The 19,524-nt window shown below is 28.9% G+C and overlaps 4 protein-coding genes across 20 annotated transcripts in view; all 4 read left to right on the forward strand.

The window, feature by feature from the left end:
- On the forward strand, nt 1-5,409 carry LOC149891372 (DNA-directed RNA polymerases I, II, and III subunit RPABC2-like). Of its 5 annotated transcripts, none has more exons than XM_090083271.1 (7): nt 1-101; nt 413-581; nt 1,426-1,483; nt 1,745-1,784; nt 2,280-2,373; nt 2,783-2,854; nt 3,220-5,409. In XM_090083271.1, exons 2-7 carry the CDS (start codon nt 547-549, stop codon nt 3,305-3,307), a joined length of 387 nt encoding a protein of 128 aa, XP_089939397.1. In that variant the 5' UTR covers nt 1-101; nt 413-546; the 3' UTR covers nt 3,308-5,409. The 5 variants fall into 5 exon arrangements, 3 of the variants coding, with proteins under 3 accessions (XP_089939397.1, XP_089939396.1, XP_089939398.1); XR_016451196.1 differs by lacking the exon at nt 1-101 and having other exon boundaries at nt 435-581; nt 3,220-3,928; nt 4,098-5,409; XR_016451195.1 differs by lacking the exon at nt 1-101 and having other exon boundaries at nt 435-581; nt 3,220-3,928; nt 4,056-5,356.
- Nucleotides 3,845-5,409, forward strand: LOC145180549 (dynein axonemal assembly factor 3-like). The gene has a single exon (XM_080055455.2). It carries the CDS (start codon nt 3,845-3,847, stop codon nt 5,123-5,125), a length of 1,281 nt encoding a protein of 426 aa, XP_079911581.2. The 3' UTR covers nt 5,126-5,409.
- LOC145180711 (transmembrane protein 94-like) overlaps nt 5,396-19,524 on the forward strand; it is a 27,898-nt gene continuing 13,769 nt past the window's right edge. For 11 of the 12 annotated variants that reach the window (XR_016451193.1, XR_016451192.1, XR_016451191.1 and 8 more), the window contains exons 1-13: nt 5,396-5,740; nt 5,983-6,119; nt 6,282-6,460; nt 7,810-7,891; nt 8,020-8,089; nt 8,205-8,307; nt 8,722-8,808; nt 11,434-11,541; nt 16,860-16,895; nt 16,969-17,082; nt 18,379-18,538; nt 18,794-18,843; nt 19,433-19,498. Coding sequence is in view for 5 of the 12 variants with exons in the window: in XM_090083260.1 (XP_089939386.1) it covers nt 5,517-5,740; nt 5,983-6,119; nt 6,282-6,460; nt 7,810-7,891; nt 8,020-8,089; nt 8,205-8,307; nt 8,722-8,808; nt 11,434-11,541; nt 16,860-16,895; nt 16,969-17,082; nt 18,379-18,538; nt 18,794-18,843; nt 19,433-19,498 (1,416 nt within the window). In the remaining 7 variants the exon portion in view is untranslated. Of the gene's footprint in view, nt 5,741-5,982; nt 6,120-6,281; nt 6,461-6,783; nt 6,864-7,809; nt 7,892-8,019; nt 8,090-8,204; nt 8,308-8,721; nt 8,809-11,433; nt 11,542-16,859; nt 16,896-16,968; nt 17,083-18,378; nt 18,539-18,793; nt 18,844-19,432; nt 19,499-19,524 lie in introns of those variants that run through there. The other variant, XM_090083263.1, reaches the window with a different exon arrangement.
- Nucleotides 13,606-16,388, forward strand: LOC149891373 (uncharacterized). Of its 2 annotated transcripts, XM_090083269.1 has the most exons (3): nt 13,776-14,213; nt 14,283-14,399; nt 14,515-15,497. In XM_090083269.1, the coding sequence occupies exons 1-3, from the start codon at nt 13,865-13,867 to the stop codon at nt 14,685-14,687; spliced, it is 639 nt and encodes a 212-aa protein (XP_089939395.1). In that variant the 5' UTR covers nt 13,776-13,864; the 3' UTR covers nt 14,688-15,497. The 2 variants fall into 2 exon arrangements, with proteins under 2 accessions (XP_089939394.1, XP_089939395.1); XM_090083268.1 differs by having other exon boundaries at nt 13,606-14,399; nt 14,515-16,388.

Raw genomic sequence — 19,524 nt, forward strand, 5'->3', positions numbered from 1 at the left:
TGGCAATGTAAACTCCGAAGACGCGATTACATCTCACACCTTGTTTGATAGAGCAAAATAATCTGTTGTTCGTTGTACTCTTCATCAGTTGGTTACTCCAGGTGGTTTTAATTTTGATTTGAGATTGTTTAAAAATACTTTTCAACTATATTTTTTATGTCTGCAAAATCTTTTATCTATTTACTGTTTTATAAACTAAAAGACGCACAACCATTCAGACGGCTAATGAATTAAAAATTAATCAAGATGTAATAACTGAATATCTTAAAATTATTTGATGATCTTCTTTTATAATTTTTTTTATAAAAAGAAGAAGATCATCAAATAACTTCAGGATTTATATAATTTTAAGAAACTAAGTTTATGTATTTATATTCAATTACATTTAACTGATAATCTCTATACAAATTAGTCAAGTGAATTATGAAGAAGAGGGAGCGGGAAGAGGAGGGTGCCTTGACGGTGATTCGTCATTGTATCATAAACAAAAATTGACAATAATCTTTTGAAGCCAGCTTATGTTCTTGTTTATTTGTAAAAACGCACATGACGAAAATGGCGGACGATGAAGATGGAGTTGGGTAAGTTATTAAATGAAGATTTATAAGTTAACGTAATCTAAATTTTATCACGCAATTATAGTTATATTTATTAAGTTTTATACATAATGACGGTATGTAGTGCGCATAAAAAAGCATATTAATTAGAAATACAACAAATATTTTACAATTTAAAGCTTGAAAGTTTTTCTAATATTAAATAAAGTAGTCTATATAAAAACACAAAAATAACTTCTTTGTAAATAAAAATTTCCTGGGACTTAAAAGAAATGAATATGGAATACTGCATATATTAAAAGCATATTGTTTGAAAATAGTTAACTTGTTTGTTGAATTGTGTTTTTTCCCCATCTATAGCTGTGTATAATCTATAGCATAACATGATGATAAAAAAAAAAAAAAAAAAAATATTTTGAAGATAAATTTTAATAAAGATAAATGAATTTTAATGATTTGAAATCACAGTTGAAATTTAAAAAAATCTTTGGTATCTTTTCTTTTGATTATTCCATTAATTTGAGAAAAAAGATGCCAAAGTTAAATATGTAGGAGCAAAATATTGGTAAAGTATTTTAAAAAAAGAAAATATAGAGATTGGTATGCTATTTTCTTTTTTTTTTTTTTTTTTTTTTTTAATAAGCAATAGTGCTATACTTGAAGCTATTTTTTATAATCATTAAGTATAAAATATATATTATATCATCAACTTGATGATACAGACTTTCTATAAAATGTAAAGTTATGTTCGATTAGGGAAATATTTTTAAAATAATTTAAAATTTTAACATTAAAATGCTAGAAGTACTATAAGTATTCAACAAGCTTTTTTAGTTTCTCTGAGTTTTTTTCTTTTACCCATATTTAGATATGATGATGGTGATGATGTTGAAGACGATGATTTTGAAGAACCTGATATTGACCAGGTAAAGATGCTTGTATAAAACAAAAAAATTCTCTATGTAAGAGAGGGATGCAGCAAGTGTTCTTTAATTAGAATATTAGGAATTATTCAGCAACTCCTTTTTTTGATAAAAATTAAAAACTCAATTTATTATAAAAGTTTACTTAATTCATTTTTTATCCTTATATTTAATAAAAGTATGTTTGTATAAGTTTCCAGGTTGTAAAATTTGTGCTTGATAATATAGAATAGTAACTGTTTTTATTTTTTATTATTTTACTAGCCAGATGACTTACCTGAAGTAGACATCCTTCCATCTACAGGTATAGTTTTTCTTAAAGACTTATGAAGTACTTCTTTGTAATGAAAATTCTAAAAAACTTCTCTAAAATCTTACTTGTTAATTCTCTCTATAAACTAACAGAAAATCTGTTCTGTAAAGTCACTTATTCAATGATTAAAAAAGAAAACTTTTGTTGAAAAGTTGGAGTCTTCTTTGACTTTTGGACTTAAGAAAAAGTTACCATCAAACTTTTACTTATAATGTTTTTTTTTAGTTGAATATGTAACTTAAGGTTTTTTTTATATTTGGCACATTTTAGGACCTTAACTTGTTAAAAAGAATTCCACTGTGTTACTAACACCCAAATGTTTTGCTGTAAATTAGCAGCAAAGACATTTTCAAAAATTTCCAGTTTTTGAAACTGGAAATTTTTGAAAATGTGTTTCCTAAAATATATTACCATATAGATTATTCTCTGGATTTTTTCCATTATGAGTTTCATTTTACTGCTTGATTTATCATGTTTTTCCTGTAGAAACCTCTCAACAACAAAAGAAGAGGGTTACAACACCTTACATGACAAAGTATGAAAGAGCAAGGGTACTAGGAACTAGAGCGTTGCAAATAAGGTTTGATTATTAATTTATTTTCTTTTATTGCTTTTTTTTTTCTTAATATATTAAATCTCAACTGAATAATTTTGACCTATGATATCCATGTTATGTTTATATAGTTAATTTACAATAACATACAGTAAAACAAGATATCTTCATATTTCACTATTTAAACATTGAGTTTAATAAATTTACTGAATCTGTGCTTTTTAAAGCTTTTTAACAAATCTCATTAGAAGTTTATCAGAATGTTTTAAAGTCCTCTTATATATGTTGATTGGTTTAAAAATATCCACCAAAAAATTCCTCAGATATTCTCAGGGATTGATCTATTTCAGGGATCTATTTCAGTTTTGAAGCATTTGTGTGAGTAAAAAAAGTTTGTCTCACAGAAATCCTTATCTATTTGATTTTTTTTTTATAGCATGAATGCCCCAGTGATGGTTGAGTTGGAAGGTGAAACAGATCCTTTACAAATTGCAATGAAAGAACTGAAGTTTGTAGTAATTTTGCTTATTACTCAGCAATTAAGAAGATAATTAAAAAAATCAATTAGTTGTTTTTTCTTTTCATTTGTTTGATTGTATTACCTAAACATAAACTTTAAAAGTTTTTTAAATTTCTGAGACTTCTTTTTTAACTTGTCTTGCTTAACTTGATTTGCTTCTTGCATTAATTGGCTTTTTTATTGTTGATTCAGTTTCTCCAATTTTTTAAGAGAGATTTGCAATGTTGTCTTAAAACCAATTTTTGAAAAATTTATTTAAAATTTAAGTATTATCTTAAAAATTTTCTAGAGCTAAGTAAATTTTAATTGCAATTGTATTTCAAATTAAGTTTTTTTTGTTTTCTTGTTTCTAGGGTTCGGAAGATTCCTATTATTATACGACGTTTTCTCCCTGATGGAAGTTTTGAAGATTGGGCTATTGATGAACTTATAATCGAATAACTTTTTAAATCAATAAATATTGCTGTTTAATTGATTGGAAAAGTTTATTTATAAATATTCTCTATTGTTATTTGTTCACTGTTTTGTATATAATTTATCAAAAACTTGCTTATTTAATTTTTTTTTTGGAAAAGATTAAAATTATAGAAAACAGTTTGAAGTAATCCATTCTAGTTTTAAAAATATTTGTCTATATAAAGTTGCTTTAAAACCTTATTCTAACATTGTTAAATGCAGACAGGGGCTTATGCGATCATATCTCTTGTTTAAGTAGATTCACTCTATTAATTCTTAACAATTACTTGAAAACAAAAAATTTTTATAACATTTGAAGAAACTTCACTTGAAAAACTGTTTAGCATTTAAATTATCAAACAATTTAAATTTAAAATTTAAATTATCTAAATTTGCTTGTTCTATGATTTAATGGAAACATGTGCTTGCTTTAATTTACAAAATTTACACATTTCATTCAAGTAAAAGTAAATATAAAAATAAACATAGATAAAATTTTAGTATTTTTTTGTTATTTTCAGCATGAGTGATGCAATCGGAAATGTACCTTGGTGGGGATTTTCGCCTGCTGAAGATCTTCTTACAAGAATTGTAGATAGCTCCAAGGTTAGTGATAAAGAGTTGCACATTTTGATTATTGGTTCCGGTGATGGCAGACACATACTGAAGACAGTGTCTCAGATTAAAGACAAAAGTTTGTATTTGAACTTTTATGTTGTTGAAAATAATTTAGAATTAATAGCTCGGCAGATGCTTTTTTTCAATCTTGTTGCAGACAACACTCATGGTTTGCAAGAAAAAGTTTTTCTTTATTTGGACCTATTTGGCAATACTTTGATACGAAAGGCAACAGAAGAATATTTGCATTCAGCAGCAAATGAAATGATTAAATTAATAACAAACCCTTCTGAAAATGCTATATTTGATTTTTCATTACTCAAATTTAAAGAGAGAGATGCTTTAGAAGGAATCTTTAAATTTTGGAGTGCGAAAGAAAATCTGCTAGACTTTTCAAAATGCTGGGAATATAGATTGCGTCAACATTTAGGGGTACGATATGATTCTCGTGAAAATGTGTTTGATTGGGATTATAGTATGCGTCTTAAAGATGTAGCATCGGTTGTTAACTGGCAGGAATACAAAAGATGGCGTGAGACTGGTGTGGCTTTTGATTTTTATAGCAATTCTACTTGCCTGAACACTAACAAAACATTAGCCTCTGGTTTGGTTTTTAAAAAAGATGGTGAAAGAATTTGTAAGCGTGGCTACTGGGGTGATATAGTTGTAAGTCCCTATATATCATTTGGCATTGAATGTGATGAAAGCAAGTTAATGGCAAAAAACAATAACCAACATATTAGTAGTTCAGTAGACATTTCAAAGTACAATATAACAGCACTTTTGCATGAGTTTTGTACTGGTGAAAAGTTTGTTGGAAAGGTTGTTGAAAAAGAACAACAATTTGTTCAGCGTTTTTCTAGTTTTCAACTTCATTTTCTGTCTCTTGATAATTTGCCAACACTGCACAAAAAGTCAAAATTTAGAAAGAAATTTGATCTGATTTACTTTGCCAACAGCGTCACAAATTTTTTAGATCAGACAGTATCTGAACTTTTTTCTGCTCCTCAATGCTTGTTAATGGTAGAGTTGACAAAGTTTTTACTTGAGTTAAAAGAAGAGCATCATGCAAAATTTAATGAAAGATTGTATGCTTTAGCAAGCAAGGCATGCTGTGAACCTTTAAAGGAAATTGCTTTAAAAGACAACTCACATGCATATTTTTCATTTGTTGGGTTTTCATGAAACAGTTCTGTAATAGTTTGGTACTTTTTTTAAGGGTTGATTTTTGAAAAAGAAGTTTATTGATATATTTTTTTAAAGAGAGTTAATATATATTTTTTAAAGAGAAGTTTACATGTGTAATATTGTTTAATATTTAATAGCTATATTTATATAAGTTAGTAGTTATTGGTAGTTATATCAGATGTTTATTTTTTTAGTGGCTTACTATGAAAATACGTTTAAAGTTATTTGTATATTAGATAAACAACATTTTTTGTTCTAAAAGTTACAAATTATTTTTTTCATCTTTTGTGTTTTTTATGTTACACATAAATTTATCCAAAAAATATGTTTATAAAAGAAAATTTAAAAGTATATTTAAAGTCTAACTATACCAAAAAATTAAAGTAGTATGTCTGAATATGGTTTAAAAACTGAAACAGCATTGAAAAAGTTGAAAGAAGCCATTAGAAATCAATTGTTTTGCTGCACACAACAGAAAAAGAGTTGGCTATGGCTGCCTCGAAAATTATTTGCTGCAGATACTACTCTTCATTTTTCATGGATTGGGTGCGGAGGGATTTTTTTAGTGTTGGTAGCAATATTAGCAAACTTGTTTGCTTTTCATATGGACAGGTTTCTACTTTTTCATTTTCTTTTTTGATGATACTTAAATATTATTTTAAGCTTTAATATTTGCTATATTTTCATATTTTTCATTCTATGAAATACAATTATTTCTATAATTAAAAATATTTGCATATTTTAAGTATACAATCTACATATAAAATTTTTGATATTAGATTTATTTTGTATTGTACATTTTATATTTGTTATAAATTTATTTACTCTTTAACAAATAATCCTTTTGTTTAAAGTTATGCAACTTTGCTGGCTGAGTTTGTTATATTACTGCTTCTCTTTATTGGAATTCTGTTATTTTGTATTCGCGAAGTCATATTACAAGAGAATGAGATTGAAAGGGCAATTACTCAGCTCCTTTCTAAAATTAATGGTGAGACATCTTTTGCCAGTTTTGTAAAATATCATATTTTGTGTTTAAGAATCTTAAATTAAACTTTCAAATTAAACTTTATAAGGTGTTAAACAACTTTAAAAGTTTTTACCAGAAGAAAATTTTTTTTTTTTTCAATATTTATTACCATAATTTTTTTAGAGAAAGTGATTTGGTCAGAGGACCAGTATCCAAACCTCACTTTACCTGATTCAAAATCATTTACATTAGTATGGACATATAGGGATGGTCGTGTAGTAAATTTACCATGGAATTTGGTAGTTGAAGGTGATGTTATTATACTTGGTTCTGGTGGAGTAGCTCTAACACGTTGCAGAGAAGTAAGTAAATGATGACTAGAATGTATCAAAAGAAACTTTTTTTCTCAAAGCCATTTCCAGTTGAGGAAAATTATTATATTTTAAATATCAGTTTTTCATCTAATTAAGTTCTAATTGCTTAAATTAATTGCCATACAAATCTCAAAGTATGTTTAACATTTTTGAAATAAAATTTGTTGCCACTAGGGGACTAGAAATACCCATGTGATAACTCATTTAATATATAAATCTTTGTAATATTTTGTGTAAATAATACTGCTTTAGCTGCTTCTGTTGCAACTTCAGTCACTCAACTTCTTGTGTGTGTGTGTGTGTGTTTTTAGTATACTAAGCAACCCAAGTTCTTGTGCATGGATTCTTGAATTAGAGATCATCAATAAAAAGATATTTTCTGGATGAGCAAGTAATGGCTTTTATATAATTGTGTGTCAGTGTGTGATCAAACACAAAATCACTGTGTGCAATCAGATTCATCAATCATTAAACTCTCATCAAGTTCAAAATCAAGTAATTTTGTAGTATAAACTTCTTTTGATGCTAGTGTATTTGTACAACCACTAAAACATGGAGTTTTAAACTTAGAATTTGATGTGGGTGGCGTTTTTATTTGGACCTGGAGTTTGAAATTGACTTAGCGGCACAGTATACTATATTGAGCATCAATCTTTTGCTTCTCTTCCATATCTTGATTGCTGATGTGATTTCAAAATCACATCAGCTCTCACATATCATTTGTTTCATATGTTGGTCAACAAAGAATGCTTGTTCATATTTATGAGTAATAAGATTGCAAAGTGCTTCTAGTCTAATTGAAGATCTTCTATTTGAAGGATATAATTATGCTCTAGCCTCACATTTTCAAAGTGATTCATTAGAGCAACATATGTTGGCCAAAAAAGAATGCTTGTTCATATTCTGGAACTTTTCAGCCTTTTTCAGACTTACTCTTTGTAAGTCTATACATTTACATTGATAAAACATTAAAAAGAGTCTAATCATGAATCTTGAAATTGTTTAGAATTGTTTAGTAGTTTTAAATGCATGCATTACTTTTGGTTTACTCATTGGCTTTAATTAATTTCTGTGTTTGCCATAATTATCTCTAAACATCTGTATAGTGCCTTTATGAAATAGTCAAGGAAAAGATGCTCTTTCCCTCAGCTTTCTTATTTGAGTCACAATATATATCAGTTATCTTTTAATAATGGCTCCCTTTCTTTAGTTAAAACCCTAAGATGATTTATTTACTTAGAGTTTGTATTTTGATATTACTTTAGTATTACCTGATATTAAATGTTTTACATATTTATATGGAAAATGGCATTTTATATTAAATTTATCTATTTTAGGTACGAAGAGATTCTGCTATCACTTCAAATCCGCTTATTGTATTAGAAGCTGGAGATACTTTCAATCCAAGTTTGTTAAACAGTAAATAAATGGCATTTCTTTATAACTATACAGATAATCTGATTGCTAGTGCTAGCAGGATGAGATTGATTGATAAATCCTTCATTTCAAAACTTATTTATGAAATGTTTTTTTAATTTATTATTTAGTTAAAGAATCTGACCCATTTCCTCGCCAACGTTTTGAAGTAATGCAGACTCCAATTGAAACTGTAATCAGGTTTGTTTAATAAGACTGAAAAAAATGTATTTTTTACTGTTTTGAATTTATTTCAGCTGAGTTTCCGTTAATAGTTTAAAATATTTTACTTGATAACTTACAATATTTTTCATAGTTCTTACTTCTATGAAAACGCTCATAAGAAGGTAAGCATTTGTAATGTTGATGCAAAAATAATTCGAAAATGCATTGAGCAGAGATTGGTTTTTGCTGTTGTGGTAAGTTTTTTTTAAGCTTTTGATTATTACATTTTTATTAATAGTTAAAATTTCAAAAAGCCTACTATAAAAAAATACCTTGCAATAAATTGCAAAGTGATTTGAGTTTTCATTTTATAAAGCGGCAATTTTTCTATTCGGCAATCTGGTTTTCAATTTCGTATTGACTTTACTTGCACCCTTTCTTTGGCAAAAAGTTTGACATAATGAAGTGATAGCCAAATTTAACAGCATAACGTTTCAACATCTGAGTAAAAAATAAATTTATAATTTTAAAAGTTGAAGTTTTGACTTCAACTCATAAAAATTATGTAAATAAATAGTTTCTTAAAAACAACAAATTTGAAAAGCCATTTACAACATTCAATGTTTTGGATATTTTTATGTAAATTTACTTTATCAATTTCATTTTAGTTATTTGTTTTACTTGTTAACATAATAAGATGGAAGCTGATACCTGAAGCGTCTGGATTTAACCTTGAAATGATCTTCTTAATACCAGTAAAATATTATTTTTTTAAAAAAAATTTTCATTGCAAATTGTGTTTTAATTATGAATTCTTATGGTGAATTCTGTTTTCAAAATGAGTTCTTGTTATGAATTTTGATTGCTGATTGTGTTTTCACCATAAAATAGGTTTTCATTAAAAATTTATCCACTAAAATGTGTTTTTTTTCTTATGCTGAGGGAAATATACTGCTATTTTCCGCAAGATTCTTTAAAAATCACTAACAATTACACAATTAACAAAATCACACTTCAGAACAAATAAAATATAAAAAGACAAATTGAAAAAAAAGCAATTGGAATTTTTTTAATTTTCATCGATTAATAGAATACATGTTTGTTTTTTTTATAAGCATATGAAATTTTTGAAAGGCTCAAAAATATGCTTATTTAAATACTTTCTTAAAGTGTGCGGATTACTAAAGGTTAATGGGTATAAGAAAAATAAAAAGTTGACGTATGCTCTGTATTTGCTTTGGTTTTAATGTAGCTGAATTATTGTTATAGTATAATGATAAAAATAAAACATATACTATATACAAATGTTATCAATGAAATCAAAGATATGAACTTCGCATTCCTTCTCATCCGGAACAATAAAGGTGTCATCTGGAAGAATTTTGTTGGCACTTTCATTTATAGCATCATTTACCTCCACCGGTTGAATATCACCCTGATTTCTAATGATTATCTCTATCGAGGCATTTTTGATGTTCAATGGCAATAAGTCTTTTCAGAGTGGCAGCATATCCCGCGTCAACTGGTTGCTAAAGGTCAGTGGCACTTGATAGACTGTACCAGAGAAGTCCTTTAGCAGCAGCCACAGCATCTTTAAAATCCTCCTGCATCTTTCCCTTCAAATTGTCAAGCAAAAGAGCAAATTTATCAAGCTTTTGTTCTTTTACAAATGGAAGAAGTATTTTATCACACCAGTGCTTACAAATGTTTTGGGCTAACCAAGCATTTTGTTGAAAGTAAATGTGAATATCTTTGTGCCATGCTAACTTTTCGTCTTTTGAAATGCGTTTTCCTTGACCTCTAAAAATGATGGCTAGATTTGGTTGCTCTCCTTCTGGCCAAAACATTATTTGAAGGGAACATTGCCTTTTTTTTTCAATCCTGAGTTGGGTTGTGAGATCTATGTATTATGTGTTGCACCTTGACCCTTGGGTACATAGTCATAAGTTTTCTTACCATGAACAACAAAGGGAAGTGGGCTCTGGTCAAGATTGAGCCTTTGTCTAGGTTGGTACCATCCCCATTTTTTGTCATAACTTGGATCTTTAGAACCTGTTCTGATACACTTTTCTCTGTATGTCGCATGCCATTTCTGTAATAATTGTTCCATTTCTTTGTTATGTTTCCTTTTGTTTCTTTGTTTCGATCTCATTTTTAACTCTCTTTTTTTGTAAAAATTGAACTATAACATGAAGTTTTATTTCCACGTTTGGATCAATTTTTAATTGTATATTTCTAGCTTAATTCCAAAGCAAGGAAAAGTTAACAATATGACCTTTCGATCTGGCTTGTAAAAATTCTTTGTAAATAACTTCATATAGTTCAAGATAATTTGTGGAACGTCTTCCTTCAGAAACAATTTGTGATAGGATGATTCGGCATCTTTAATAATAGTTTCTTTTTTTTTTAAGCCATCGCAAAATCTGACTTTGTGTTACACCAAATGACTCTGCTATAGTTTCTTGATTTGCCTCATAACCATAGGCGTTAATTGCTTATGCTTTAAAGGCAGCAGTATGTTGGTGGCGTTTCTTACCAGCTCATTTGCAAGACTCTTCACTTTTTTCATTGCACTAACAAATTTGTTGACTATGTTATTGAGCACATCTTTCACTGCTAGAGTGATAAGTTCTTTGTTACTTTGAAGAACTTGTGATTGTGAATGTTTACAATCTTGTTTGCTAATTCCGTGAATAACTTTAACATGAAAAGCTAGTCCTTGTTGGCTTTTAAATAATTTTTTGCAATGTTTGCATTCAATACTATTTTCAACAGCTTCTAATGGCAATCGTATTGTACTCATTTCTCCTCTGTGCATTACGTTTTTTGTGAAACCAAACACTGCCAATGTAGGCTGCTTTCTCTTTATTCTCTTTGACATTATTATTACTATTTTAACAGTATCTGAAAATAAAACTTAGAAATAAAATAAACATTTTAAATATGGTATTAAATAAACTACACATTAAAAGCAAGAGAGAGAAAAAAAAGAGAGAGAAATAAAACACTTCAGAGTGATTCTTAAACTTTATGTTTTTATGTTCAAGTATTGAGGTTTAGGTTTTGCAACACAATGACTTCATTATTTCATAAAGTCGTTGCATTGCAAAACATAAACTTCGCTTTTTTGTTGTTTTTGTTGGTTTAAATTTAGAAATATATATTTAAAATTTTTAGTTAAATAAAATTTAAATTTTTTAAATAGTTTATCGAGGCTCAGGTCATTTTTTAAATAGTTTATCCTTACATGTGCTTTTTTTTTTTTTCCAAATCTGAGCCTCCATATGCTTATAAGCATTATGCTTATAAAAAAAACAAACATATATTACACATTAATATTTGAATGATTTTTTATTTTTTTTATTTTTTTTTATTTTTAGTGCCACTCAATTTTCCCACTATTACCCCTTACTTTCCCTGTTTTATGGAAGTTTGCTTCATTCTATGGTGCAGCCAGATTACGAGTTCTTCTGAGTATATATACAAAAGTAAGATCATGCTACTTATAATTCTAAAGCTATGTTTCAAAAAATGTCATTTTTAAAAAACATGGCAAAAGTCATATGGCTTTCCCTATCACAATCATAATTATTCTTCATTGATGAATATACTACATAAAAATTCCTGTGTCTAACCTACTCAACCTAAAATTTATTTAAGGTCGATCTTCAAGTATGTTTTCATGGTTACATTATATTTATTCAAAAAGTAAAGTTCTCTAAATATTTTTTTTTCTGCTAAACAAATAAAACCTTAAACATGAAAAAAATTGCACCCTGTTTACGAATAGTTTCACTGAATTAAGGAAGCAAAGTCAGATTAAATAAAAGAGTACTGCAAGTAAAAAAAAGAATTGTTAATGAAAATTCCAAAGTGTCACTTTTGATGAACCATATTTTTGATGAACAATATTTTTTGATGGAGCTTATATATTCTACATTAACCATAATATTGAATTTGAAAGTTTTAAATCTGAATAAAACTTAATTTCAAAGTAAAAGTCATTTTAAAATTGCATTTTCTCATATTAAAAACATGTAAATCGATCCAATGCACTGTTCATGAAATCCAATATTGCCAACCTAGCTGACCCAAGAATGCCACTTATATGGGGTGATAGTGTACACATCCCAGGATCACCAGGTGCAAATTTTAAAATCATTTAGGTACGTCTGCGGGAAAAAAGTGACTGAAGTTACAAAAATGGAAAAAATTTACCTTCTTTTTTGACATAGCAAAACTGCTATGAAATCCATACCATTAATCATAGACCAATAAAATTTGGTGGAAATGTAGCCTATGCCAATACCAAGATTTGGGTAAAATTTTATCTCAATCCCTGCAATATAACAGAAGTTATGGTAGTTTTAGTGTTGATTTTTTCACTTCCAGTGCAACTTTACTAATTACTGCCTATTACAAGCCCCCAGGCCATAATGTGGGTAACACATGTGCTCTAGTTGAATACACCAACAACATTGTAAAATAAGGATTTTGATGTTCTTACCAAAATTTTTGGTTTCGGGGGTCAAAACTGTTGTTCTTGAATGAGCCCTATTTACAGCATATGGACCTTTTTCTATATAAAACCTTATATGACAGAGCTATTAGTGCCCCATAAGCTTTCTTTTAACTAAACTACTACCTTAGAAGTTAGTTGAGACATTTTAACAGATTTTTTGATAAAAGTTGTAAAAAATCTTGACATTTTTTACTCTAGTAAAATTGCGCTTATTCTACACATGGATTTAGCCCTGAGGATTTGTGAGCAAAGCAAAGAAATGTGTTGAAAACCTTTTGCATGTGATTTTTAACTGGTCAACATGTACTGTGTGTTGAAAAACCCATTTCATACATAAAATCACCTAAAAATGCCTAGAATTTCCTTTGTGTTTTGTTTTCAAAATCATTATCAAATGTACAAGTTGTAAAGTTCAATAAATTTACACTAACAGTGAATTAATTTCTAAAATTTATTCAACTCTATTCTTTTGTTGTGATATCTTCACGCTCTTTAACTTATTTGACATGACATTTAAAGCATTGGTCAGATTAATATTCTTAAAATGAATATTTTTTCTGCTCTATCATAAGATATGCTTAAATTTAATTTCAAAGTTTTAAGTGTTTTAATTTTAGTCTTGTTCCATTTTTGTTTTAACAATAATTAGAAAAAAAAAGATAAGAAGAATTACAATATCAACCTATCATCACGTGAATACGAGCATACATGATTAACTTGATTTTTGCTTTGATTTTGTACGCTGTGACATACATATCATAAAAAGTTAAAATTGTAACAAGACATTGTTTTTGTAGCACTGAACTGAAACGTTTGCAGAAATATCCAAAATTATTAAAACTTTCACTTGAAAATCATTGTTTGTGGTAAAAAATTTTGTTTTTCATTTTTTATAATATACAAATTTTTAGGCTGAAGTAATTGGATTGATTTAGGTAAATATGTAGTTCTACATATAGCAATATGTTATTTATTTGAAATATACCTACCTTAATGTGACGTATATGTTAGTGTATTAAATTCACATTATCAAAGATGGCAGGATTCTAATGGTTATCATAATCTTGAAATTCAATCAAAATAAATCTAGGCATCTTTTATGATGACATTACAGAGAGTCCTCTAGTAATGTTAATAATGAAATAACATTGCCAGAATTCTTAATGTTTATCAATCATATTCTTCAATTTCATATTATAGCTCAATTTGTTTAGGTACACAGCTACAATCCACTGACTGCTTAAGATGCCAAATCAGGCAAGAAACCATGAGCAGAACAGAAAGTATACATGCTCTGCCTCCAAAAATGTGGCCGACAGATGACTGCTTTTCAGGCTGAAAGAGTTTGTCGCATTTACCAGACAATTCTTGATGGGTGTGACTCTTGTGTGCCTCAAGGTCTTTGTGAATCATGCAGAACTGCCTTAAGACAAAAAGAGGAAGGAAAGGATGTTGCTTTGCCAAAGTTGTTTGATTTCAAAACTATACGAGTCAGAGCTAAAACACGTAGTCATGTGTGTGACTGCTTGATTTGCAAAATTGGACAGTCTAGGTTTCCAGAAAAAGCTGAACCTAATGAAAAAATGAAAGTGAATCAAATACCAGCTGTGAGATGCAGTACCTGCCTCAACCCATTAGGTAAGGGATTACCACATTATTGTTTTCAGTTAAAGTTCAGGGAAAATATACAAAAATTGGCTTCATTAGATCCCAAAGCTGCAGAACAAATAGCATCCAATGTGATTGAAAATAAGGTAACATCTCCAAAAGCCACAATACGTTTGGCAAAAGCATCTGGAGGTCATCCACTCCCTGTTACTCCAGGTACAATGTCAGCAAAAATTAATTATGATATTATAATTTTGTAAGTGATTAACTATAAAATGATTGTTTTTGTAATTTTTGTTTGCTGGAGGTAATAAATGCAAATTTTCTATAGGGTCAAGTGCAGCAAGATCACATTCTGCCACATCAACATTGACAACCCAAGACCTCGTCAATGTACAAATTATCACTGGCTTATCCAACGGTGGGATCAAAAAATCAGTGAAAAATTTTCATCAGTCATCAGACAAGAAGATGATTGAGCCCAACTTTTATACCAACTTTTAAATGGCTGGTCAACAATTGAAGGAGTTTTTTACTTTAACAGACTTAAAAACCACAGATTCCAAAGGTTGTGACACAACCCATGTTGTTGCTCATTGTAAAGATTTGTCTGTTCTGGTTAGTCAAGTCATTCAATCTAGAAATTTCAGGTGGCTACTTTGTCAAATTAGGCACTTGGCTCAGTCAAAAGAAATCTCAAGTCTTTTGAACAATCAGGTGGAGTGTTGGCCAAGGCCAAAATGTTTGGCAATGTTGTTCACAAGTCAATTATCAATAGACCTAAGGATACACTGATTCTAGATACCATTCCATTAATAGAGTTGCACTTTCTTTTGGGTACAGTCAATCAGCTCTTTAAAATTCTCAAAACTGTGTGGTCTGATGCTGAAAAGTGGCCTACCATGCTTCACATTCACCAAACCCTGTATCATGGTAGACACTTTGAAGGCAATGAATGCAGGAAATTATTGAAAAATGTTAATGTTTTACAATGTTTTGCTGAAGAAACTTCCAACACCCAAGTTCTTGTTGTCATTAAAGCTTTCAAAAAGTTTAATTTGGTTGTGAATTCATGCTTTGGAAATGTACTAGAAAAGGATTTTTCTTTTAAGATTGATCAATTTAAAGCTACATATTTGGCAATCCAACTTGGAAGCATCATGTCCAAACTCCACACACTATTCCATCACATCAAGGACTTTGTAAACATAAAACAATTGCCCTTAGGACAATTCAGTGAACAGGCTGTTGAGACTGCACATCAAGATTCTCACCAGCATTGGTCAAGATACAAAAGAGATAAAACCCACCCTGAATACAAAGGAAGGCTGTTTAGTTGTCTTGTGGATTTGAATAGCAAACACCTTTAGAAAATAATCAAAAATTTTCATCCGTTCAGCTGCATTTTAATGGATTAATTTTACTTGTTAGAAGAGAATTTAAGCTCATAAGTAACCCATTAAAATGAATCATAGTCAAATACAAAAAAAATATTTGAAACTTGTGCCAATCTTATGTCAAAGTTTAGTGCCATTTGAGAATATTAATCTGACCAGTGCTTTAAATGTCATGTCAAATCAGTTAAGTGTGTGAAGATATTACAAGAAAAGAGTAGAATTGAATAAATTTTAGAAATTAATTCACTGTTAGTGTAAATTTATTGAACTTTACAATTTGTACATTTGATAATGATTGAAAACAAAACACTAAGGAAATTCTAGACATTTTTAGCTGATTTTATGTATGAAATGGGTTTTTCAACACACAGTACATGTTGACCAGTTAAAAATCACATGCAAAAGGTTTTCAACACATTTGTTTGCTTTGCTCACAAATCCTCAGGGCTAAATCTATGTGTAGAATAAGCGCAATTTTACTAGAGTAAAAAATGTCAAGACTTTTTATAATTTTCTTTAAAAAATCTGTTAAAATGTCTCAACTAACTTCTAAGTAGTAGTTTAGTTAAAAGAAAGCTTATGGGGCACTAATAGCTCTGTCATATAAGGTTTTATATAGAAAAAGATCCATATGCTGTAAATAGGGCTCATTCAAGAACAACAGTTTTGACCCCCGAAACCAAAAATTTTGGTAAGAACATCAAAATCCTTATTTTACAATGTTGTTGGTGTATTCAACTAGAGCACATGTGTTACCCACATTATGGCCTGGGGGCTTGTAATAGGCAGTAATTAGTAAAGTTGCACTGGAAGTGAAAAAATCAACACTAAAACTACCATAACTTCTGTTATATTGCAGGGATTGAGATAAAATTTTACCCAAATCTTGGTATTGGCATAGGCTACATTTCCACCAAATTTTATTGGTCTATGATTAATGGTATGGATTTCATAGCAGTTTTGCTATGTCAAAAAAGAAGGTAAATTTTTTCCATTTTTGTAACTTCAGTCACTTTTTTCCCGCAGACGTACCTAAATGATTTTAAAATTTGCACCTGGTGATCCTGGGATGTGTACACTATCACCCCATATAAGTGGCATTCTTGGGTCAGCTAGGTTGGCAATATTGGATTTCATGATAACAGTGAATAGTGAGTGTAGGAGATGTCTGTATAATGTCTGTGCTCCTTTATGTATTTAGTATCTGTTTAGATGGGTGTTATAAAGTTGCATGTGTATCATATCTTTTCATTATTTACAATTTTTTTTCCTACTTTAGTTTTACACAAAAGCAAGTGACTCAGAGGAAATTGTTGTAAGTGATTATCTGTTGTACAATAAATTTAATAGGTTTCTTAAATAATTTTCTCTTGTTTTATACTTTATAGCTTGAGCATGTTGATCGCTTGGCTGTTTGGAAGTCCTTTTGGATGATTCTTTGTGGAGATCCACAAGGATTGCCCAGAAGAATTGATTTGATGCATACAATGGGCAGCATTACTGTAAGTTTGAACTTATGTCTGTTTATAATTTTTGTTAATTGAATATTACCTCTATACTATAAAGTTATATTAAGTGTTTAAACCATAAACATGAAATCTTTATTATGAACCCATAAACATGAAATCTTTATTATATTCTTTTGATATGTTCTTTTGAAAGATATATCACTTATAAAATAGATATATATAAAATTAGAAATTCAACTTTGACCACGCCTAACAATCTCTAAAACAAAATGTAAGTAATGATATCAAAAAATATGGACTTTTTTTAGTAGGATATTTTTTTGTTGCTGAAAAATAGTGTAAGAGTGGGCCAAGGGTCCTGGAAACTTGGAATTTGATAGGTTCTAGAAAAATTCCACTTTTCATCAAAAGATCCTGAAAATGCTTGAACATTTTAATTGTGGATATTAATCTATATGCAGAGTAGTTGTTATCACGTTTTGTTGTGTTAATGTGTAATAATCTGTTATCATGTTTTGTTGTATTAAAGACTTATTATTGATGATATACACAGATTTTTACTCTGTAAAATATGTAAATGTTTTTCAGGAACACTGTGTTGACACTTAATGTTACTATGATTATTATTAGCGTTAACTGCTAATTTTTTAGAACTGTGTAAGAATATAATAAAACAGATTTATTTTCTACTGGGTTATATTTTATGATGAGAGTGTGAATGTGAAAAAAGAACAAATGGTGTTGTATAAGTAAAAAAAGGCAAATTAATTTTACAATCTCATTTAAGTAACAGATGATTGAAAAACTAGTCCAAGTATCAATGGATAAAACTAGTTCAAGTATCAGTTCATGAAAAAGAATGACATTATTGGGAGTTGCAGTTTGCATATCACCTGTGCTGGCACATGATGTACAAAAGAAATTGCAACACAAAATGCTAGCTAGAAGTAGACCATATTAACATAGGAACAAAAAGAGATGCTAAAACTGAAAAGAAACTAGAATTTAAGAAGGAATGCAAACAGATCGTACAACTACTGCAAAAATTACAAAAAAAGGTGTTGATTGAAATATTCTATAGTTAGGTCTTATAGTCTATCTCATGATCAATGTGCTATAGAACAAGGCCTCAGTGTTTACTGTTGACATTCCTTAAAAGTTCTTGACAGCCTTTAAAGTCCTCATTCAAAATGTTCTCTCTTCAAAATCCTTAAAATTGTTTCTATTTCTGTATCAAAAACTTTTTTTTTGAGTGTTTTTAATTATAGGTTGAATTTTTCAATTTCTTTTTTTCTTTCCTTTGAATAATAGTTTCTTTCTTTAATTCAGACTTTCAGTTGTGTGGATAAAGAAGGTATTTTATGCTATCCAAATCCAATACCTGAAAAGCTATTTTTTTTTGAGAACACACCAACAAGGCACCCAAGTCAAACTACGGAATCAAGCAGCAACCCAACAGAGTTGCTTGGATGTATTTCCAGTCAGATAGGTGATATTTTTTGAGAGATTTTTGGTTTGATTTTTGATAAAACTTTAAAGTTTAGAAAGAAGAAAATTTTTTCAGTTTTTCTTTCAAAAATTCAGCTGAAATCAAGTTGTTTTTGTTAGACATTGTAATATAATAAATCATGTTTTAATGTGATTTACTATTTTTTTTTACTATTATCCCTGTTATTTTTTGTTATTCCTCCATTTAAACTAATTTAGTAAGATTAACTTTGTTTTTTTTTTTTTTTTTTTGAAGATGGGAGCTCTGATGAAGTTAAGATACTCACTCTTTCTTCTGATCCTCAAGTAATGCTTTTATTTTTACATAATTCTTTTGTTACACTTTTTTGAACTTTCTATGAGATTAGTGGATGATTCACATTTAAAAAATGTTACTTTTCAAAAAGAATATGCTAAATGCTGAAAGCCTTTCAAAAGTCCTCAGAAATAAGCAAGCATGGTAAAAAATCATTAGTGATATAACTACTTAATTACTGTAATGTTAATTGATCTTTACAGAATATAGTCTCAAAAGTAATCTACTTTACCATCATAAGTTTTGATTGGTCCACAATATTGATATGTTATGAAAGTACCCTTAAAAATATCTCTGCTAACTTGGTAAGATAAAATTTTGCAAATTAAGAATAGACAATAATTAAGATACACTTATTAAAATGATGAAGTAAAATTATTGAATAAACTTAAATTCAAACTTAGTACATTGCATTTAATTTCAATTAAAAATTTTGACTTTTTACTTGCCCCTCGTTATAAATGACATGCCCCTCATTTGACATGTTACTCTTAAATAAGTTATATAAATTATTATTAGTTATTATTATTGTTGTTAGTTGTTATTATTATTATTATTAATTTATTTTAACAATAATAGAGTTGCAATGGTTTATGCTTTGATGAGTCAGAATGGCAAAAATCAATACTTTCATTAAAACCTATAGTAAGAAAATTTAAAAACTTTTAATG

Source organism: Hydra viridissima, unplaced genomic scaffold (assembly GCF_058129835.1).
Source record: "Hydra viridissima isolate aposymbiotic clone 2 unplaced genomic scaffold, HvirCarnegie_v1 scaffold_3, whole genome shotgun sequence".
In the NCBI taxonomy this organism is placed as follows: domain Eukaryota; kingdom Metazoa; phylum Cnidaria; class Hydrozoa; order Anthoathecata; family Hydridae; genus Hydra; species Hydra viridissima.